Source organism: Cyprinodon tularosa, unplaced genomic scaffold (assembly GCF_016077235.1).
Source record: "Cyprinodon tularosa strain WSP-4 unplaced genomic scaffold, ASM1607723v1 ctg572, whole genome shotgun sequence".
NCBI lineage: Eukaryota > Metazoa > Chordata > Actinopteri > Cyprinodontiformes > Cyprinodontidae > Cyprinodon > Cyprinodon tularosa.
In genome coordinates this window covers 278,959-301,892 of record NW_024039310.1, presented here as the reverse complement: position 1 = coordinate 301,892, position 22,934 = coordinate 278,959, and the positions used below count along the sequence as shown (strand labels likewise).

Below are 22,934 nucleotides of genomic sequence, written 5' to 3'. Positions count from 1 at the left end.
TTTGGTCAACATTCTCAAAACCTATGAGTAATATTTTCCATGTTAAATCTGTGTTAAATAGATTTTTTGTTTTCTTGTTCTGTGTCACCTGTTGTAGCTGGGGGGACTTTAATTACTGGTACACAATAACATGATAGCGACGTGGCTCTATCTGCCAGGCAAAACTCTGGAAGCTTTTGCACTGGTAAGGTGTCCTGCTGTGCTCTCTGTCTGTTGGCTAAGCTAGCATAATTTACACTGTTTTAAACTGGATATAAACATAACCATATCATTTCTAAAGCATTGCAGAATATATTTATGTTTGTTTTGGCTGGTGAGATTTTCCCCATTTGCATATTTTACGATCTACTGCAGGACACTGAGAGAGCACCTAACAGCCTGTGTGTGTACTGACTGTGTCCCTGCTACTCCCATAGGTGTGGTGAAATAAAAGTGCAGATCCTGATTCCTGGTCCGAGTGGTGTCTTCCATTTTAAAGCAACCAGATTAAATCTGCTACAAAAGCATACCCAAAATGTTTGACCCAAATTCTACAACTGAAAAGGCATCTTTATCAAATGCTGAGGAAAACTGTTATATTTACTATTATGGAGTTTAGCACATAGGTGTCATAGTGGTGCAATTAATGGAGCTGTTGCATTGCAGCCTGTAGGTCTAAGGTTGAAATTCCATTCTCTTTCTACATATTTTCTTTCCCTGCATGTAGTAATTCTGTCTAATTGTTTCCCACAGTTTAAAAACATGACCATTATGACCATTGTTCCTATTGACTCTCTTTGAGGAAGGATGGCTATTATTTTAATGACCGACAACTAGCACTAGCACTAGCCCCCCTTATTCAATGAATGCAGAGTCACCCAAGTATTTCTGCAGGTAACAGGACTCTGTCTGGCACTGGAAGCCATAGGCATACAGAGAGAAAAAGGAATTGTAAGAGCACCATTCCCCATGGTGCTCCTGTGCTGCTGGTTAGTTGATTGGACAGCTGGCTCTTCAGTCTAACAAAATGTGGTTGGATTGTCTGTAGTCCTTGATCCAGGCAATTGTTTTTTACCACTGGAGTTTCTCACAAAGTCATTCAGGCTGAATTGTGTTAATACACTGGAGAAATCAAAGAATATGATCCTCACAGCGATACCTGCCTTGTATTAATGACACTGGCTTTTGTTGAAGCAGGTGTATGATGGTATCGTCAACTCAAACTCCACGGCAATAAGCAAACTGCAAGGGTTCATGATAGCTGCTTGTTTGTTTGCCGAGGTGAACCAACAGAAGTTTCTCTAGGACCTTTATGATGTGTAATTTCAAGGGAAAAGGCCTACGAACGGTTTGCTGAGTCATCTTTGGTACTGGAACATAGCAGGAGGTCTTCCACATCACTGGAACTGTCTTCAGCAATGAAGACATGCTGTAAAATCCCACAGAGCTGCCCTGTACAGGCCTTCAGTGCAGAGTATAAAGATAACATTTTATGTTTGGTAGGCATAGTATTGTGTGACAAATAAAAGGAAGTTTTGTTAGGTGCAACACTTTCAAAATCTGATGTATCAACTGGTCATATGAACAATGGCGTCCAAGATTGCAAGCATTATTGAGCTTAGTGCTGGCTCCAATAGATCTATAATTTCACAGGGTTATTTTATTCCTAAATATGACTTCAGGCTGAGAGCCTATAATGGTTGATTAAGACATAGCAGCAGGCTTATTCACACCAGAAAGAGGACGTTGACAGGAGCCCTTACTGGTTAACACCTACAGGGATTCAAAAGCATGGCTTTAAGGCAGCAGTCTCAAACTTATATCTTTGAGGGCCTGTGACTTTTAGATGTGTCCCTCTACCCATGCACCTTAAAGAAATGGCTAAACTACCCTATTGGTATGCAGTCAATATCATATTGGAGTCAAATGGTAACTGGTTCGCAGTGTGTACCAATATTATGCCATTTCAGGTCAGATGACTCTACATCCAGTCATTCACCCATTCATGCACACATTCACACACTGGTGGCAAGTAACACAGTAGCCACGGCTGTTCTGGGGAACAGTAGCAGAAGCAATGTAAGATGTGTTTTAAAAAAACAGCCATGTCCACTTTAAACTGACCCAAATTTGTTTACCCCAGTGGTCCGGACCTTTCGTGCAAGTGGGAATCAAGTCCAGCTAACCCTTGTGGGACCAAGACCCATTTTTATTGTGGGTTTGATTTGGTTCCAAATGAACTTAGGTGCATTATGCTTCACCCATGAATATAAACAGAAGAAAGCATATGTATCTTTGTAATATGTAGTGTCAACATCATACCTGTTCGTGTCTGTTGCTTAGCAACACTGGTGCCAAGAGGGGGGTCCTCCTTGCTTTGAAGGACGATAAAAAAAATAAAAAATTCTTCCAATCAACATTGAAGAGCTGCTCTTGGTACCCATAATGGCCGCTGTAGTAACAACATAAATACTCCCAGAGTAGTTTTCCTAACTTGCCTTCTCTGTTCTTTGTCCTGCCATAGTAATTTCTAACCAACAATCATTGTATTGAGAGTTCACTTGCAAAAAGTACAATTTGATTACAAACTGGACATGGTCCACACCAAACAAGCAGACCAAAGGACTTTGTTGTTGTGATAACAGAGTAAAAGTTACTTGATACCAGTCTTCAAGAACTGCAATTTGGGACAATTTCTTAACAGAGTCTATACCGTCATATTACCCAGTTATCATCTTGGAGCACTGAATCTAATCTTTGAAAATGTGTTTTCTACTAATTCCCCCCTTACCTTCCAACAGTATTAAACCATCAATTCCACTATTGTTTAAATGATCACTGTTTCTGTATCAATCTCTGTCACACTTTATGTGTTAATCTTTAGAAAAACACCTTAGAAATCATCTGTGAGACAATTGTGAAAGTGAGGAAGTTTGAATAAAATATTGACTGGACTTATTAAAGATTTAAGTTAGTCTACAGCGTTAAAAAATTTGAACACCTGTAACCAGGGCAACCTGCCTGTAGCACAAAGTCAGAGCATGGTGCCACTGCACACTTACATGCAGTTTAATGTAACCAAAGTATTTCAGAGTGTTGTTTTGATCTTGTGTTATTTGCGTAATGGTTGTGGAAAACTTTTCCATAATGTTTAAATATTATGATAATATATTTTTTTCCCTTGTGGTTTGCATAAAAGCATATTGGATCTAATAGAGTCACGTGTGACATAAACACTGTGACTCAGGTTCATGCCAGCTGACCAAATATACGTCATTATACTGTTATTGTGAAGTTTAACTAATAACTCATATATTCATCTGAGAAATTACGATGTCTTTGTGTTACAGACCCTGGTTGTGTGCACTGAAGTGTATATGACAATAAAGTAGTTAATCTCAATATATTTACTTATTTATTTTTATTGTATTTTAAACAGGCCTATAGGCTTATAGGTCTTTTTTCCCCCAAAAAAAAACAAACCAAAACATTTTCACAGCAGCCCCTGTTCAAAATTACTTCCAGCGGCCCTGAACAGGTCAGTCAAATAATCACACATATGTTTCAAAAGTATGTGAAGGTTATAGTTCAGGGTTTTTATTGTTGAGTTTGTAATTTGTGTTCCTTTCTCTGCCTGATTGCTTTTTACAGATGTTGATAAAACTTTGAAAATAATGGAACTAAGCTGTAATAAACTGGAATTATCCTTCAGAGGGAATTACAGCGGCATTGATTTCAACCTGTGCCAAGGTGCTTGTTAGTGTCAGGGTGGGCTGCTGTTTGTGGTTGCTGATAGTAAACGGTTGGATGCAAGTTTAGAGGGTTTGTGTTTGTGTGTGTGAGCAAAACCACTGCAGCAGCCTTTGTAGCATATCTGGTTTAAGAGGCGCTCATAAAAAGGCAAACACGTGCACAAATGCCCCGGTGACGGGAAGCACACTCTCCCTGCCTCTCGCTCAGAACGGTACTCCCTCCTTGCATCCTTACACACAGATCCACATTTCCCCACATAATAGGCTGTTTTAACTCCAGTTCTATAAAAGGCATGCTTCTCCCAGTAACTGCAGCGTGAGGATATGTGTGGCCCTGCAGCCATACCCAGCCTCCAGAAGTAACAGCACGTCAGCACTGCTCTGTAGCATGATTGAGCCTGCGAGGATAAAGATACTCTATAGCATAGCTCTTTTTTTTTAGCCATGTATTTTAGGGCTTACAGAAAGAGTGGTCATTTTCAGCCTCAACTTTCTACTAACCCTGAATTTTCCCATTAAAAGTGCTGAGTCAGCGACCCACTTAATTTCAGTTCCTCCCTGGCAGTGCAATAAAAGTAACATCTTTCCTCCCGTTATCTCTCCCCCAGTTTCGTCCACTCCTTTCCACTCCACATGCAGGGCAGATGGTGCTCTGCCCTTTTATCTGCCCATGCTATTTGCAGAGACGGCTGAGACTACGAGCATGCCAGATTGTGTGCACTAAGACTGCTTACTGAAGGCATGCCTGACGGGGATAAACACTGCACACCTTGCGTCTGGATAAATAGACAGCAGGGCCTGAAACCTATGGGTGGCAGTCGGAGCACTCGTAGCAGATGACTGTGTGGGCGGCAGTGTTTGCTCAGCTGAAACATATGGGACAGTGGATGTTAAACAGTTGGCACCTCAAATTCTGATGAGGCAGTAATCCCATAAAAACCAAGGCTGCAGAACAGGTGGTTGTGATCATGCAACATGTACCTTACACAGACGAATGCAAATCCAGTTTCCTAGTGGCAGTGTGCCAGGTGTTTAGGCTCTTTCCCTGCTTCAACTAACCTGATTTTAATAAATGGGTCAATAGTAGTGCTTTCATCCTCCTGGGTGGAAAGCTGAGACGTAATCACACCATTGTAGGGTCAGGAACCCAACTTAAACATAGACATAACTCCTAAAGGAGCAGGTGTGACTACCTCTGAGCCAGCACTTTGGCTAAAGTAGTATAAAATCTTAAAATTGTGTTAAACCGTGAGGATAAAAAGGCTTTAGCTAACAAATAAGGATTTTTTTTTTCCATTTCAAGGAGTAACCCTAGTTTCTTTGCCATCTCCTTGCAAAATTATTAAGGGACACTTTTTGGCAAGGCATTGTATTCAAATCTATCGTCATGGTAAATATATTTTTTTTGCATTTTCTTACTTGTGCAAAAAGATTTTGTTAACATATGACACAAACCAGGATGTAATTTTGAGACATACTTTTGGTATAAATATGGGACTACTCCTTTTTTGCAAGGGATGGTTGCATTAGCGTAAGTAGTCTTTTTGAAGGACAGCCTCAGAAAGAAAAAAATGGCACATATAGGGCTTCTTCACCACTAAATGGGGTACTTCAGCACACACTGTGTACATAAGTGGATGCTTTGCAAACCTAGTCTATGCATACTTTATGTCTGCAGTATCTGTTAGCAGCTGTGCTAGCCTAGCCCAAAAGAACCACTTAAAAAGGACAAATATTATCTGAAAATGTCTGGGAAAACTTGTTGCAGTAAAAAACGAATTAGCAAGAGGAATGTTCCAGTTAGTGTTTAAGCAAAACAAAAAACAATAATTGTTACAGTCGTAGGGAAGTCATATTTAAATGTCAAATCATTCTGGCTTAAAAATGTATATAAATTTACTGTTTATCAGACGATATTGTCACAAAATTTTGAAAATTTCTATTTAAAAAAAAAAATCCTGTCTTAAAATCTGTGTTTTTTTTCTCCGTTATTTTATGCAGGCCAGTTAGTTATACGTCAGCCCGAACACCTAAAACTAAACCCTGGCGTCCTCTTCCACATCATCTTCATACCCGCTTTCCTCCTCTAAATAAAAATTGTATGACGGAGAAGACTCATCCACGACCTCTGACACTAAACTCTCCTCCTCTTGCATGTTTCCACTATCATTTCTAAGTCACCAATTTAGTGCTACTTGGTCCCAATGGAATTTCCCATTGGGAACCTACTAGCACTAAGTTGCTAACTGGTTAGCAGCAATGATTCCGACAAACCGGCCACAATGAAAAGTGCTTGCAAACCTTCCGCCACAACAACTCCGCCCCCTTGGTAATCGACCAATCACATTCACTTTATTCACTCGTGTAAGAGCGTGCACCAATCATGAGAATAGGGGGTTTTCAGTGACGTCACTGGCCAGCTTCCGGTCCGCCATCTTGGGTGGCATATTATCGTATATCATATATATCATGTCGCGAATGGATAAGTATGCCAGCACGCTAGAGCCACCAGATGGAACATATCTGAGAAAATGTTCCGTGATCGACCATATGGACCCCTATGCCCTCCACGGTGCCTTGTTTAGCACTAATCCAGATGATTGGCCAAATGTAGAGCATGGTGACATAGTTCATTACCTGGTGTTCAGTGAAAACCCTCTGCACACTCCTAAGGAAATGAGAGCGTACAAGGGTCTAGAGGCTCACAACCAGTTCACATCTGGTTGGGTACGAGATGTCGAAGTGATGTACATGAAGGAAATCGCCATCATATGTGGACGGGTGAGTTTTAATAAGATGGTAAAAATGTAAACAATCCGACGCAGGGCTCGCTATGCTAGGTGGCTAACGGCCGGCGGTGCGCGAACAGTTCCAAAGCTACAAGTCCTTGGAGTCTCATGTGCAGTTTACGAATGGATGGGTTCAGGAGCTGCAGCTCATAAAGCCAGCAAACAGTGCTAACCGTTAGTGCTAACAACCACTCAGGCATGTAATGTACTTTTAACTAGCTGCTATGTGTTTCAAAGGTTAGTAACGTTAACTGCCTAACCTCCCTAAACCCTCCGGGTTTCTCACATATTTGAGCCTTTTCCCGCTGGTTGAAATCAAGTTAAGGTGAAATTAATCAAATTAAAACACGGCAGAGAGAGGGAGTCCAGTACGCGGTGGTCATAGGCAGTAGTCTGAGTAGCGGCGGCGGAGACGGTCAACATTGCGGCCACGGAAAGTAATACGTCATGACGCCCAAGCCCTATTATTAATATATTCTTACATGTTTTAAATGCTTGACAGTTAATTACCTGTGACAAAGTGAGCACTGCAGACTCTGGCGTGTTCCAGCTTAACACCGTCCAAATCGGACCTGGATATCCGTGTCAGCCATAGGTGACGGCGTTGTTCAGATAGCCGTTTTGTTTTTTCACATTGATTCACGATTACGGCTGGTATGCGATAGAAAGAGCGTTGATCTCCACCTCCACGGGCCGTGCAACCAACAATTACACACGATTTCACCATTTTTCACTGTCAATACTGCCTAAGGCTGCCACCCAAATATGGCGGACGCGCTGAGTAGTCACGTGAGCGTGACGTCACCTGAAAACCCCCTATTTAGAAAAACGGTTGGAATGTCCATTTCCCTACGACATTTAATGCAGATAAAGCAAAACCAGCTTAACTGGTAAAATTAATTCATATAGCCTTTATGCGAAGATCTTTCATTTGGATTAATATTTTTCATGTTTTATGACTTGTCACACCCTCACTATTTTTTTACATTGTATTTTGCATCATGAGTTATTTTGTAATTGCTCGAATTATATGCTTTTTGTTTATGTATTTTTATATTCTGTCTAGTTATTGTGTGTTTGCTTTTATTTGGAGTCTTGTGTTAGTTTTCTCTGTCAGGTTGTGTCTTTGTATCTCTGTTTAGTTCTCATAATTTTTTGTTCCCACTCTGCTTCCTAATCAGCCCCCTTCACCAGCTGCTCTTGTTAATCAGCTTTCAGCTGCAGCTTTCCATATTCATACTGGTCAGTTTTATTCACTCCTCACAGGTTTCTACTCTATGGCAAGCCTGTTCAATCCCCATTTGTCATGCTTCTGATTTCCATGTCTGGATATGAGCTTTTTATTTTACTCATGTTTTGAATTGTAAGCAATGCAAAACTCTTTTTTATATTTTTTATATTTCATATCAAAATTAGTAGGATTTGTATTATGAGGGAAATATAGTCTTAAAACACTTCAATTTTCAAAAATTTCATAAAATGTATGCTATTTTAGGAATTTAAGAAGCTTTTATGCATTTTTTTACTATGTACACTGAACTTAGTCATGGGTTCTGTTTATTACATTTATGGACAGAATTTCTAGCTGCACCCAGGGACCAGAGGGTGTCCGGTTTGGGAACCTCAGGATATCATCTCTGCTGTTTGCAGATGATGTTGTCCTGTTGGCTTCAATCAAACCAGGATCCCCGACGTGAACTGGGGCGATTTCCAGCCGAGTGTGGAGGGGCCATGGTTCTCCACCAGAGAAAGGCGCACTCCCCTCTTCAGGTCAGTGGAGAGTCCTTGTCTCAAGTGGAGGAGTTCAAGCATCTCAGGGTCTTGTTCCCGAGTGAGGGACAGATGGAACGTGAGATTGATAGGAGGGGCTATGTCTCTGAGCTGGCTTTATGTCACCTCTGGGTTCCCCCAGAGAAGCTGGAGGACGTATGTGTGGATCGGGAGGTCTGGGCATCTTTGCTTAGACTGCTGGCTCTGCGACGCGGATGGATAGATGGATGGTTATTTAGAAAGAAACCAATTAATGTTTATACTGGAAAACATTTGGGTGGTTGTTTGCTGCTCAGAATGCAATGGACTTCCTGTTCACAAAATCTGGATTTAACACTGATCTCTATTTATCTACTAGATTGCTGATAGCCTGATAAAAGTGAAGCCACCGGCCGCCATACTTATGCTATTAAACAGAAAGTGTGTCCAAGTGATAAATTTATATCCTTATTTCAAAAGTATTAAGCCCCCGTGAAAACGAGAACATCATTGTTGTTCGATGATGTAGGGCATGTAATATTTCCATTGCCACCGATCTAACTAGGGAGTACCAATATGGCAGCCGGTGGCTTACTCCACCACATACTACCGATGGACTATCAGCAATCCAGTGAATAAATAAGAGATCAGTGGGATTTATACAAATGAAAGACTGTGAGACCAACTCCAGCTAAGATGATAACTTCTCATCCCTAATCAGCACTTTAAAAAATCCAGGATTTTTCACTTTAAGGCCTGGAGTGTCACTTTAATTTGGAAAAATTAGAAAAAAATAAGCTTTTCTACTTTAGTATATAAAATATATATATTTTTTTAATGGGCTCTTTTCAATAATCCAATAATTATAATTTATAGGCCCTTGTCAAACATGTTAATAGTTGATTTTTTTTCAAATCACATTGAATGAAAAAAAGAACAGCTCAGTCCAAGAAAAAAAGCCAAATTGGACTGGGATGAGTGTTTATTGCTAGTTTCCAGACTCGTACTGGTATCCAGTCAGTCTGTGGTCCCTCCCAGTCTCTGCTCACTGAGGACATAACATTACAGATCTCACTTTGGGATCATCTCCTTCCTCTTCGATTCACAATTGCAGTTCTGTCCACGTGCGTAGGGTTCAGGCAGCCGCCATTGGCTGGAAATCCCATCAAGTTCCGCCCGCCTGTTTTACGTCATCGCTGCGCTGTCGGTGGAGGTCTGCAGCGGGGACCCAGCCGCACTGCACACCCAGCGAACCGGCCAGGGGCGAGGCAGCTCCATCATCGCTATGGGAATTAAGCGCGGCGTCCTGAGCGAACCGAGCCCATCACAGAGTGATAACAGAGTATAAGAGAGAGCAGCCCAGAGCGCCTTATCCTCCATCTTCCGCTGAGCTGAGGGGGACCGCGGTGATGATGAGCACAAACATCTAGAGATGAGAAGTGTTACTAAAGCACACAACTTGGACAAGGACGTTTGCTCGACACTCCTCCGTGTTCTCTGATTCAGCATGATGCCCGTCATCCATGTGTCCGCCGTGGTGAGTGCTTCTCATGTCCACCAAACTCCCTGGACTCCTTTTGATTGTTTATTCTAAAGGCTGCTTAGGCAGGTTCTCCATTTAAAGGGACAGTGCATGTTTTTTTTTTTTCTCTCAACTTCAAATCAGTTCTGTCAAATTGTTTGTCCAACGGTATGAAGACAAAGACTTTTGTTTACTCTGTCAAAGGGGGAATTTAATTTATTACTGGTAATTAAACAGTGAATGAATAGAACAAAAGAAATAGGAAAGTTTCTAGTGAAGGGATGAACAAAGGGAGTGCATCCAGCTGTCTATTGTCCATTATTTCTCACAAAAAGGATGGAGAAGTCTGTTTCTTGTTTTTTGCTTATCTAAAGAATTGTATGTATGCCTAACATTTCAAAAAGATGATTATGATTTTAGTTATTTTAGAAAAACAGAATTTACTGTAAGTTTTTGATCACAAATACAGCAAATTGTTTTTTTTTCTAAAATAACAAAAATAATTCTATCTATCTATCTATCTATCTATCTATCTATCTATCTATCTATCTATCTATCTATCTATCTATCTATCTATCTATCTATCTATCTATCTATCTATCTATCTATCAACACAATTTGATGTAAGTCTTTGGTAACAATATTGCAAATTGTGTTTTTTCTAAAATAACTAAAATCATAATTATACATATACGTGTGTATATATGTATATGTATATATTTATATGTGTGTATATGTTTATATATATATGTAAATATATATATACACTCACCGGTCACTTTATTAGGTACACCTGTCCAACTGCTCGTTAACACTTAATTTCTAAGCAGCCAATCACATGGCGGCAACTCAGTGCATTTAGGCATGTAGACATGGTCAAGACAATCTCCTGCAGTTCAAACCGAGCATCAGTATGGGGAAGAAAGGTGATTTGAGTGACTTTGAACGTGGCATGATTGTTGGTGCCAGAAGGGCTGGTCTGAGTATTTCAGAAACTGCTGATCTACTGGGATTTTCACGCACAACCATCTCTGAGGTTTACAGAGAATGGTCCGAAAAAGAAAAAACATCCAGTGAGCGGCAGTTCTGTGGGCAGAAATGCCCTGTTGATGCCAGAGGTCAGAGGAGAATGGCCAGACTGGTTCGAGCTGATAGAAGGGCAACAGTGACTCAAATAACCACCCGTTACAACCAAGGTGGGCAGAAGAGCATCTCTGAACGCACAGTACGTCGAACTTTGAGGCAGATGGGCTACAGCAGCAGAAGACCACACCGGATGCCACTCCTTTCAACTAAGAACAGGAAACTGAGGCTACAATTTGCACAAGCTCATCGAAATTGGACAATAGAAGATTGGAAAAACGTTGCCTGGTCTGATGAGTCTCGATTTCTGCTGCGACATTCGGATGGTAGGGTCAGAATTTGGCGTCTACAACATGAAAGCATGGATCCATCCTGCCTTGTATCAACGGTTCAGGCTGGTGTTGGTTATGTCATGGTGTGGGGAATATTTTCTTGGCACTCTTTGGGCCCCTTGGTACCAATTGAGCATCGTTGCAATGCCACAGCCTACCTGAGTATTGTTGCTGACCATGTCCATCCCTTTATGACCACAATGTACCCAACTTCTGATGGCTACTTTCAGCAGGATAATGCGCCATGTCATAAAGCTGGAATCATCTCAGACTGGTTTCTTGAACATGACAATGAGTTCACTGTACTTAAATGGCCTCCACAGTCACCAGATCTAAATCCAAAAGAGCATCTTTGGGATGTGGTGGAACGGGAGATTCGCATCATGGATGTGCAGCCTACAAATCTGCGGCAACTGTGTGATGCCATCATGTCAATATGGACCAAACTCCCTGAGGAATGCTTCCAGCACCTTGTTGAATCTATGCCACGAAGAATTGAGGCAGTTCTGAAGGCAAAAGGGGGTCCAACCCGTTACTAGCATGGGGTACCTAATAAAGTGGCCGGTGAGTGTATATATATATATGTAAATATAAATTTGTATGTTATATTATAAACAAAACATGTTTCTTATTCAGATATAAACAGTAAACACATATATTTATTAGGTATTTAAGCAACTCTAGGTAGGGATTTTTGGTATGTCTCAAATATGCCTCAACAGGCATTACTGGTATACAAGCTTGCAGTTTGAGGCGAAACTCCAACAAGATAATAAACTAGTTCAGTTTTTTCTACAGTAACCTGTTCACTGACCAAACCAAAATCAATCAAAAATGCCTGAAAAGCAAATCTTAAATCAGCTGCCATTCTTTAACCATCGGGGGTGTCTATCCCGCCTTATAAAACCATTGTTATGACGGACAGGAGCCTGATTGTGGGAGATTGTGGGAGTTAAAGTCTGCAAATTTGGAGCCTCCACACATGTCCCGAGAAGCAGCATGACAGGTAACAGGTTAGGCAATATCACACCACAAACCTCAGTGAATTTTAATAGTAATGTTATGTTGTGCCAGTAATGCTTAATAGGGAAGAATGTTGAATGATTTTCAATTATAGCGACAAACATCACCTCTACACACCAACTCCTTGGTGAAACATTAAGCTGTAAAACACAAAAACCACTTTGTATTGTCTATCACATAAAATCTATTTAATTATACAAAATATGTAATTTTATATTAAAGAAAAACAAGGCATTATATATAGAAGTTCAAGGCAGATGAATACTTTTGAATTAAAGTGTGGATCTATAACTCCAGGTCAGCTGTGTCTCTTGGATTAATTATGCTAGTCCTAAATAGTGATAATTTAATAATCATTTTTTTTTTAAATGATCTTACTTTAATGATTTCTGTCTGTCCTAATCATGCGGTGACTCAGTACACACACAGTGTAAAAGTTGTTTTTAAATAAGGCTTTAATAAAGTTAAAGGTTTAGATGTAATTTGTTATTAAGAAGGCTGAGCACAGCTCCCATGGCAGGGTTCCTGGCTCCAGTCATTAGCAGAGACCACACATTTGTGTTCCACAAACACAAATGTGTTTGTGGAACTACTTATGCGTGTACTTTCTATGTATTTGATTGGGCGTGTCGTGAGCCCCATACATGTAATTAAACAGTAATTACATCTTAATGCTTTCTGCCAGAAACAGCCCAACCATGCACTCACATCATGTTGTCGCTCACCAATGTTTATTGGTTGATGCTGGTGTGCTTAAAGATTTCATTATTTGTCAAACCAGAGCCAAAGTATAACTACACATAATGTTGACATTCCTCAGTTTAGGGAAGAAAGTGCTTCTGAGAGTTGTCATAAAATACAACTTTATTCTCATAATTTTAATACCATGACTTTATTCCCTTAATTTTATGGCTATTCTTGTGAATTTATTCTTGTAATTTTAAGACTATTCTTGTTGTAACTTTATTCTCTTAATATTATGACTTTATTCTCTTATTTTATAACTATTCTCGTTATGACTTTATTCTGGTACTTTTACGACTTTATTCTCATAGTGTTACGACTTTATTCTCTTAATGTTACGACTTTATTCTCGAAATAGAAAAGAAAAAATTCTCAAACAGATTAGCTGCTGCAGCTGTTTCTCAATTCACTAGAACGCGAGTACGGACTCGTTTCCTTGCCAAGTATGTTCTAGAGAAGAACGCAGGAAAGTGTGGACTCTGGGAGAACGGGAGCATGCAGCATAAATGTGGGTCAATTGGAATAGAAGCGTACTGATGACATCACCACACGCTCTGCTCGTCTGGAGCTGCATTTCACCTCCTGTTATTAATAGTCTCTAGATAATAATAAATCTTACTTTTTTCATTTATTGGTGGAATAATAATGAACTCAGTCAGATAAACACAAATCAAATGAATATTATGCCAAATAAAACAAAAAAATTGCCATCAGAGCCAGCAGTTCTTCACACACGGCTATGCAGAGAGAGGGCTGCTGCAGACGGGCTAACATTAGCCCCGGCTGCCATTAGCTTCAGAGGCCCGCTGGTTGCTGCATACCTCTCAACATTGGAACTTTTTTTTTAAATTACGCATGAAATCGGTAAATGGACCATATAGTGACGCTAAAAAGTATACTATTCTCGCCTCAAATTATCTTAAAACGTACTTTTATTGAACACTTTTATTGGAGTGCTCCATTGAAAGCTGCTGCTGCCGCAGTGCATGCTGGGACAGCTGTCATTCTCAATAACGGAGAAGTCTGCTCTGACGCTTACTGGGCACATAAATAGGTTTGTGCGAGAACAAAACTCTGGGACTTTATCCGTTCTCGATCTGCTATTCTTGTGAATTGGAACAGTACTAGTGCTGAGGCTGATGACGTTTCACGAGTACATGAGCACATGAGAACGCACAAGCACACATATATTGAGAAACAGCCTTTGTATCAATAACAACTTTCAATTCAAAATGTCTGAATTAGCGTTGGTGATTTTTTTTCCTCTAAAATCTCAATGAAAGTTATTTTTAGCTTGTTCAATTCATCCTCCCCTGCGCTCAGATCTTAAAAAGAATAAGAAGTACTGAGACTTTTTTTGTCAACCTGTTACGTAAATGGCTGAACTCAGTCGGTCTAAGAACCCACTACTTTCCTTCAAGACAAACAATGATTGTTTTCTACTTTCGGCTACCTTTGGTCGCCAAATAAACGTTATATAATAGCAGATATAGGTAATAATAAGATTAAACTTCAGAAGAGATTTGATTCTTAAGGGTATAGTGGAGGATATTCTTTTTCTGAGTGGATCATCAAAATAAGTGGTCCTCCTAACTGTCAATCATTCTGGTGATATGTTTACATAAGTCCGTCCTACAGTACGTGCTCATCCCTATTTTCACTTACCTGTGGTGAGTCTGACATAGTGGAAAAATTGCTAATCTTCTTCTGGAAAGTAAGCTTGTATGAGCGATGCAAACAGCAACTATTAAACAGAGCGTGTACGAGGAGAAATGGGCTCGTGCATGCTCTCGCACACGTTTAATAGACTTTTGAAAGTTAAAATCCTCCATTATACCTTTAAAAAAACAGGTGCAATGCAGTTTGCCTGAGTGGCGTTGCCATATTGTGATGTCATCAGCAGGGGCAGGGCCCTGAGCAGACCTGGTACCTACACAGGATCTGACCCTCTCAAGTTACATAGGCGAGTTTTAGAGAAGTTTGGCCCTCACATAGTATGGGTACGTGGCAAGTGCTGAATGTTATGTTATGAGAAATAAATTCATATATTTCAAATTAGGCCAGTACTTGTTTGAAGATGTTCCCAGTGTGGCTATAAGAGTAAAGTTTCCTAAATTTAGAGTTAAGGTTGAATAAATAATAGTTGCATATTTCAGTATCTGCAGGAATCCAGCTATTAATATCTGCTTAGCACAGAATAGATGACCATGCTTGGTCAGAGACGACCAATAAAGTCAGAACCAATATGGTGGAGAAATCTACCCTAACGGGAAACAATCACAGGCCAAAAATCGGGCCAAAAATTTAAAATGATGTGATTTAGTATCTCCCAGGTGCATCAAGCACCAGCCTAGCTGAAGACAAAATGGGACGTACCGGCTTTAAGTCAGGCTCCATCCCCTATGTTGTCAGCTTTAAATGTTTTCTCAAAATGTCATTTTAGTGTGATGTTTGGAAATGTTTGGTTGCATTTATTTATTTTGGTTTGACAGAGTCTCAGGCCCAGCCGAGACATTAAGGTCCACATTCTTGTCCAATGAAGGAGACACTTCACCACTTATGCATCAGCGTTTTGACAGACGGGACAAAACAAACATTGCGTGATGAAGGATTTGCCCAGATTTGGCAGCTGATCCCATGTCAGAAAAGTTCAGACTGATTAAACATGTCAGAGAAAAAAAACAGGGAAGTCAGGAGAACTTGGTTATATTTAAAACATTGATGTCTACTGCTCACATGCATGCGATTAGATAGATCATTTGATAAATCACAGAGTAGGTTGAGAATGGCTGTCTTGTTGACAGGCTTTGTGTGTGCTTGTGGTTTTTTTGTGTCATAAGGGAGTTTCAAATCTAACAGGAAACCAAAGGAGGGTTATGCTCTCTTGCAAAACCCTTGTCACATTAGAAGAACAACACCCAGTGTATTCAGTTATGAACTTATGGGACAGATCAGCAAAAAATACTGCTTAACTCTAGTAGAAGAAACCCAACAGATGCTTTTTACCCCTTTAAAAAATCAAAATCGGAAAAGTCTGTGCTGCAGCTTTCACCTTTGTTTACTCTGATACACACATACAATTCGGTGGAATCACCTGCCTCCTAAATGCATCCTATTATTAAACCGTGTGACATTTAGTTTTAGTGTTAATTAGCTTTTTTCTCTGAGCATCCCAGAGGTTTTCCAAAAAAGTAAAAAAAAAAAAAACAAATAACTGGGATTTTGTTTTTTTCACGATTGGGTTGAGGTTTTGATGACCCAAATGCAGAGGTGAGTCTTTGTAGATCTAATGAAATAATTGAGGCAAAAATCCAAAAACCAAAGTACAAAATACAAGGAACCAAAAACCAGACAATTTCAGGGGAAAACTCACATGGGGAGCCAGAAAAAGATGAGGACCCAGCACAGGGAGAGTATATATATATATATATATATATATATATATATATCTATAGGGGTGGAACGGTTCACAAAATCCACAGTTCGGTTCGGTTCACGGTTTCGTGGTCACGGTTTTCGATTCGGTTTGGTATATGTTGATTGTTACACCGAAATCCCATAAAAATTAATGAAATTAATGAAAAAATCCCCAAAAAATTAATGAATTGTAATTATTTTAAATGATCCGCGGAAACCCTGAATCATTTCCGCATGTTTTGCTGCTTTGAATTTAATTATCTCACGCATGCGATCTCTACGATCTCCAAGAAACTCAGAGCGGAGCGGACGGGAGCCACAGTGGAGGCTGTAGGCTTTGCTTTGAGCAGTCGGTCTGGAGCGCAGCGGGGCGGAGTGGAGCTCTGACGGAGTATGTGGGATTTCGGGGTTAGCTTGACATGTTGGTCATGTTGCTGTTAGCATAAACAAAACGTGTTGCACAATGCTTGCACTCTGTTGCACTTTTATCCACAACTTTCTTTCCGCCGTCATCGTAGGTCACTCTAAATGCAAAGCGGTCCTATACAGCAGACCTATAAAGTGCTGCTGGCGCGTCTTCCAACTCCTGTTCTTTCCCACTCGCCATACCCACACAATTCTCCACAACAACTGATTTTTTTCTTCTGCACCCGGGTAAGCTGCTTCGCTTCCTCTTCTTCTGGTTAAAGGAGAATTCCGTTTTTTATTCCGTTGGATTCCGTTGGAATATTGACTATTCCAACAGAACTCAATGGGATTTACAAAATGCTAAATAAAACACTACAGGAACGTTTTTTCTTCACGAAACTTTTTCTGGAACGTCATTGAACAGCGCTGACGACACGGTGAGTAGCATATTTTAAAAAAAGAACGTTTAAGGTTGTTTTAAGGACATTATCGGACATTCACTATGGCAGCCATTATGAAGCAGCCAGGGGTGGATTCTAAATGAGCCAAAAAGCAGAGACAGGAGCAATTGTCAAACTTTTGGTGTCGATCATTCGATTTCATCCTGGACACTACAGAAAATGGGCTTAAAGTGTAAAAAACCGGAATTCTCCTTTAACTACTGGTGGTTGGCTTTGGTCGCAGTACCGCCACCTTCTGCTCTGGAGTGTAAACGCTTCGCCTATGAGAAAAAGGAGCAGCGCATGAACCGAACGAAACACACGCGAATCGAACCGAGACAGTCGAACCGAACGGTTCAGACGGTTTTCATAAACAGTTCCATCCCTAATATATATATATATAAGAATGATTAACAGACTTCAGCAGCACTTGATGGCAGCTGAAGATGACATGCAGTCATAAATCTAGGTTATGAAGAGCCATGGTGTTTGTGGGGAGTGTTGGCCTAGTGGTTAGAGCAGTGCACCTGTGCTCGGAGAAGATTGCAAGTATTTGGTTCAATCCCCACAGCCTCTTCTCTGGGTTCCCGAGCAAAAAGACCCTTAAACCCACACTGGGGCCACAGAATGGCAGCCCACTGCTCCCCTAGGGGATGAGTTAAAATGCAGAAATTGAATTTCCCAATTACATTATGTTACATTACGTAACATTACATTATTTGAGGAGCAGGTTTGAGAACCACTGTGTTAAACAAAATAAAAACCCGAAGGACTTAAAAAAAATGTTTAGAGATGCTAAATGAAATCTTACTGAGCTTTAGGTATGAGAAATGGTAACAATTTTAGTACCTAGATGCTCAGATTTGGTAGAAACAAACTCAAAAAGACTTATTGTAGGAATAGGATTGAAAGGGGGTTTGACTAAAATAGTGAGTAAAGGGGGGCTGGGTACAAATCAGCACCCCAACCTTCTATTTTTTTTCCCTTGTATAATAAGCTGATGTTTCTATGAACTTAAAAACATAATTTTAATGGTTATGACTATTCTCTTATCTATTTGGGAGTAGCATTCAGGCAGCAGTAATAAATTAACATATTCCTCAAGTGTTTCCTTTTAATTTGTGTTTTATCAGAAGGAGTTTGGACTAATACTGTTAATTCTTTACCTAGAAGTGCTAGTAGAGGTCAGGGCTGGTGCAACTGCCGTGTCCCCAGTCTAAACCCGTAGTGAGTCATGGTTTCTCATTGGCTGGCTGGCTGCCAGCACATGACGATTATTTTGCACACCCTTAAAAGAGAGCATAACGATATGTTTTATTTTCTTCTGCTTTTGTTTGTAGCACATTGTTCATTTCCATGGCTGTGTACCTCATCTTCTACAGCCACTCTCAAACAGCCTGTTTGACACATAATCTGCTAATTTTGAGACAAACCCAGATTACTTTGCAAGTTTTTAACATTTGGGTAGCAACCTTTGTAGATCACCTTCAACATGCCTACCTGTTGTACACACTGAAAGGAAAATGAGCGTGAATTTTAGTGCCTCTTAATTTGAATCTTTAAATATCAGGCACTATGACGTCCCTCTTTCGTCTGTTCTTATTCAGTCTTTCCTTTACTATGAGCAAAAAGCTGTGGGAGGTCTTCTGTGGTCTTGTGATTGTGTCAGCGGGGCTGACCTCATTCTACTTTACTATTATGTCATTTGTTTGTTAGTTTTTTTTTAGCAAAAAAACCCCCCCAAATTTTATTTTTATTTTAAGCTCTAGTGGCCTTTATTTTTGAAAGTAGCAGTCAGGAAGTGAGATTAGAGACAGGGGAAGACATGCAGGACACCTGCAACAAGGACCAAAGCATTTGTACAGGGGTTGTGCACTTAGCCGCTGAACCACCTCCAAAAAAAAAAAACAAAAAAAAAACAAAAAAACTTTCTAATCTTTTTGCACAAACATGTCTAATTTTTGTCTAGTTTTGTTAAAGGTGGGGAGTGGTGGCCTAGTGGTTAGAGCAGTGCAGCTGTGCTCTGAAAAGTTTGGAAGTACCCGGTTCAATCCCCACAGCCTACACTCTGGGTCTCTGAGCCAGACCCTTAACCCCCGATTGTGCCCAAGACCCCCCACAGTGGGAGCCCACTGCTCCCCAAGGGGATGGGTTAAGATGCACAAGTAAATTTCTCCATTGTGAGATAAATGATGTTCAGTTAATATTATTACAATTAAAGTCTACTATTATGCAACATCTCAGCTAGATCAGTTGTTACATTTATATTTATTATTTAATCTTTTTAATTATCAAATAATATCTAATTTGACTGTTTGTAGTTTTTATTTATTTTGTTGGACACAAAAGGAGGGCCTATAGTCCATCTTTCATTATCTGTTATTTCTTCATGTACATCGACTTTTACGCAACAATAAGGGTCAAGCTGTTCATATTTAATCCAAAACCAGCTGACTGAGTTGGACAGATAGTCTATTGTATCCTGGAAAAAAGCAGAATGTTCTAATTTTTCCACTATATCTGCTTCCTATCAGAATTCCACACTTTGAACATTGATGTGAATGAGCGCATTGATATTACTGACGTAACAAGAGTCGGGAGCTGCATGCTGACAGCACGCTCTGATGTTTATGGATGAGGTTCTTGGAAGGAACACAAGGGACTGAATGGTATTGTGGTAGAAGGTCAGCTGAGTGTTTGTTGAATAGACAACCCTGTAAGCTCTTATCATTAGTGTTTATCTCACTAATTACTAAAATGATTGAGTACAGGGAATTCATTATTATATTATTTCCAATTATAATTAAAATAGAAACTGTCTACTTTCAAATAAAATACAAGTTTGTTATTACAGTAGTAGCCATTCAAATGTTCCTCTTTTTCCTTGAAGGGCCCTTGTCTGGTCCCTGGCTGATCCTTAGCTGGTCCTTGGCTGTTCCTTGGATGGTCCTTGGCTGTTCCTTGAATGTTCCTTGGCTGGTCCTTGGCTGGTCCTTGGCTGGCCCTTTGATAGTCCATAGCTAGTCTCTGGCTGGTCCTTGGCTGGTCCTTAGATAGTCCTTAGCTAGTCTCTGGCTGGTCCTTGGCTGGTCCTTAGATAGTCCTTAGCTAGTCTCTGGCTGGTCCTTGGATGGTCCTTGGCTGGTCATTGGATGGCCCTTGGCTGGTCCTTAGATAGTCCATAGCTAGTCTCTGGCTGGTCCTTGGCTGGTCCTTAGATAGTCCTTAGCTAGTCTCTGGCTGGTCCTTAGATAGTCCATAGCTAGTCTCTGGCTGGTCCTTGGCTGGTCCTTAGATAGTCCTTAGCTAGTCTCTGGCTGGTCCTTGGCTGGTCCTTAGATAGTCCATAGCTAGTCTCTGGCTGGTCCTTAGATAGTCCTTAGCTAGTCTCTAGCTGGCCCTTGGCTGGTCCTTGGCTGGCCCCCTAAAATTCCTTTTCAAACATCAATATTTGTACTTAAATATTCTTTCTGTCTTGATTTGAAATTAAGATCTAAAGAGAAGCAGCATCTCCTGGTCAGACCCTGTAATTCAGTGAAAGGTTGAAGTCAGAGTTAATAAATAATAAATAAAATAAGTTGGAGGGGATTCCGCTGGGAGTTGGAGGGAAGTGGGCTGCCATTTGGCTGGTGTTTGACTGGGAAGGGCCATTTTGAATGACTGCTACTGTAAATTAAACCTAATGTTAGGGCTGATGCCTTTTGTTTAGTAATTAATACCATTTGTAACTGAAACCCAACACCCTTGTTTGTAAATCATACTTCATCTGATCTGAGTAAAGACATCTTTGCTGTCAAGACTAGTGACCAAATAACATGGACAGGTTAGGGAAACTATCTGCCACAGCCTCAAGTCAAACAAAGAGCAAAGAATAAAAACTTTAAAATCTGTTTTTATTTAATAATGGAATAAAAGCTAGGCAAACCAACTTGGGTCTATGTCAGGGATGTCAGAATGTCCTGCCCTTTTTGGATCCATCTCTACTTTACAAAACCTGAATCAGATAACTAGGTCCTTTGCAGGATCCTAGAAAACATGACTTCAACTGAAAAAGTGATTAAGCCATTTGATTCAGGTGTGTTTGAGCAGGGAGCTAGATGAAATCACAGGATATTTGCTATTGAGGACTTGGGTTTAACATCCTTTATTTGACTATAAACTGACAAGAAACTGCCATGAGCGAGAGACGGGGGGGAAAACATGCAATAAAGGTGAACAGGTCAGGATTTAAACCTGCCGCAGCCACTCAGACCTCCATCCATCGGTCAGATGTGTTTATCAGCCTAAACAGTCATAACTGCGATAGTACTTCCATGTAAGGATATCAAATCGAGACATATTTGCACAATCTGCACAATATTTTTTTTTCTTTTTCTTTGCTCAATTCAGGAAAAGAGAGAGATGTGAGAGAGCTATAGAAGTTGTACTATACTCACTGGGACACTTATTTCTCAAGAGGGAGATTGGAGAAAACAGTTGTTGCCTTGCTTGGTGCCCTTTAATATCTGGGAGAAGTAAATGTGACATAAAGGGGAGATCTCTTCTTAGACTTAGACAACTTTTATTTAATTTCGTTTAGTACAGCTTTTCAGACAGTAAATAGACATTTCCATTCCATAAAGTGCGGCAGTGATCAAATGTAAACATTTTGGGAGAATAAACATGGTGCAAATAAACGCATTGAAGTTCAGAATATGAATATATATGGTGCAATTATGCAGTGTTTTAGTTTGGTGTTGGCAGTGTGATGCAGAGTCTGTGACATGATTTAGAGTTTTTTCAACATTCAGCAGTCTGATGGCGGAGGGGAAGAAGCTTTTGCAGAATCTGCTGGTAATTAACCAAAAGCCGTTAACATGTGGGAGAGCTTCTTCTTTCTTTTAGTTTAAGAGTTAAAACATAATTTTTTAGCACTCCAAATGCAGTAGGATTGTTTTGCTTTCCCTAAATTGACAGGCATGAGAGTTTATGTCTGATTTTAAATGGAAGTGTGTGTCATTCCTCTATATCAATGCAGCCGACAGCCTCCAGAGCAGAGGTGAGAGGGCAGTCGGGGCAGGAATAGCAACAACAGCTGCATACAATGGAGATAAATCCTCAGCAGCTGTAATAGAAAACCCTGTGTTGCTTAACATGCAATGAGTGGATGAGTGTCATTAAAAGTATTTCTGTAGTATTTCAAGTATTAAAATTAAACTACAGCATACCCACTTTGTCTCTGTGTTGGATTTGTAAAGTAAAGCCTTGTTACACCTTGACGATTTAGCCAGTGTATGCATGACGTCCCAGAATCTTTGAACTTTCTATTTATATTTTCAATTTTGGGGGTACACATTGCGTATTCACAACAAGTCCAGAACTTATGTCCAATGACAGCCTAACATATGCATAACACACGGATGTGTAGTGCCCATCAATTGTCACAAGCCACTGTCCTGAGGGGGGCAGTGATGTGCCCTGAGGCACTCGGCCTGCATAAAAAGGCAGTAGGCATGAACACAGAGAGGTCCATCAAACTCACCTTCTCACTCACCCAGTGATGGGGATGAAGTCTGGAGGAGAACCAATGGTTTTCTCCTGTGAACCCCCTTTAATAAAACAAAACGCTGCCAATAGGCCATTAAACAGTAGCTGAAAGTTAGAAACATGTTCAGCGGTCGTCTGGAAAACGTCAAATACGATGATATGTGTTGGAG

General features: G+C 40.3%; 1 protein-coding gene across 1 annotated transcript in view; it reads left to right on the top strand.

The window, feature by feature from the left end:
* The first annotated feature begins 9,456 nt into the window (after positions 1-9,456).
* Positions 9,457-22,934, top strand: part of tnfrsf21 (tumor necrosis factor receptor superfamily, member 21) — a 57,865-nt gene continuing 44,387 nt past the window's right edge. Inside the window, exon 1 of the mRNA XM_038306122.1 lies at positions 9,457-9,806. Coding sequence (XP_038162050.1) covers positions 9,777-9,806 — 30 coding nt within the window. The 5' untranslated portion in view covers positions 9,457-9,776. The remainder of the gene's footprint in view (positions 9,807-22,934) is intronic.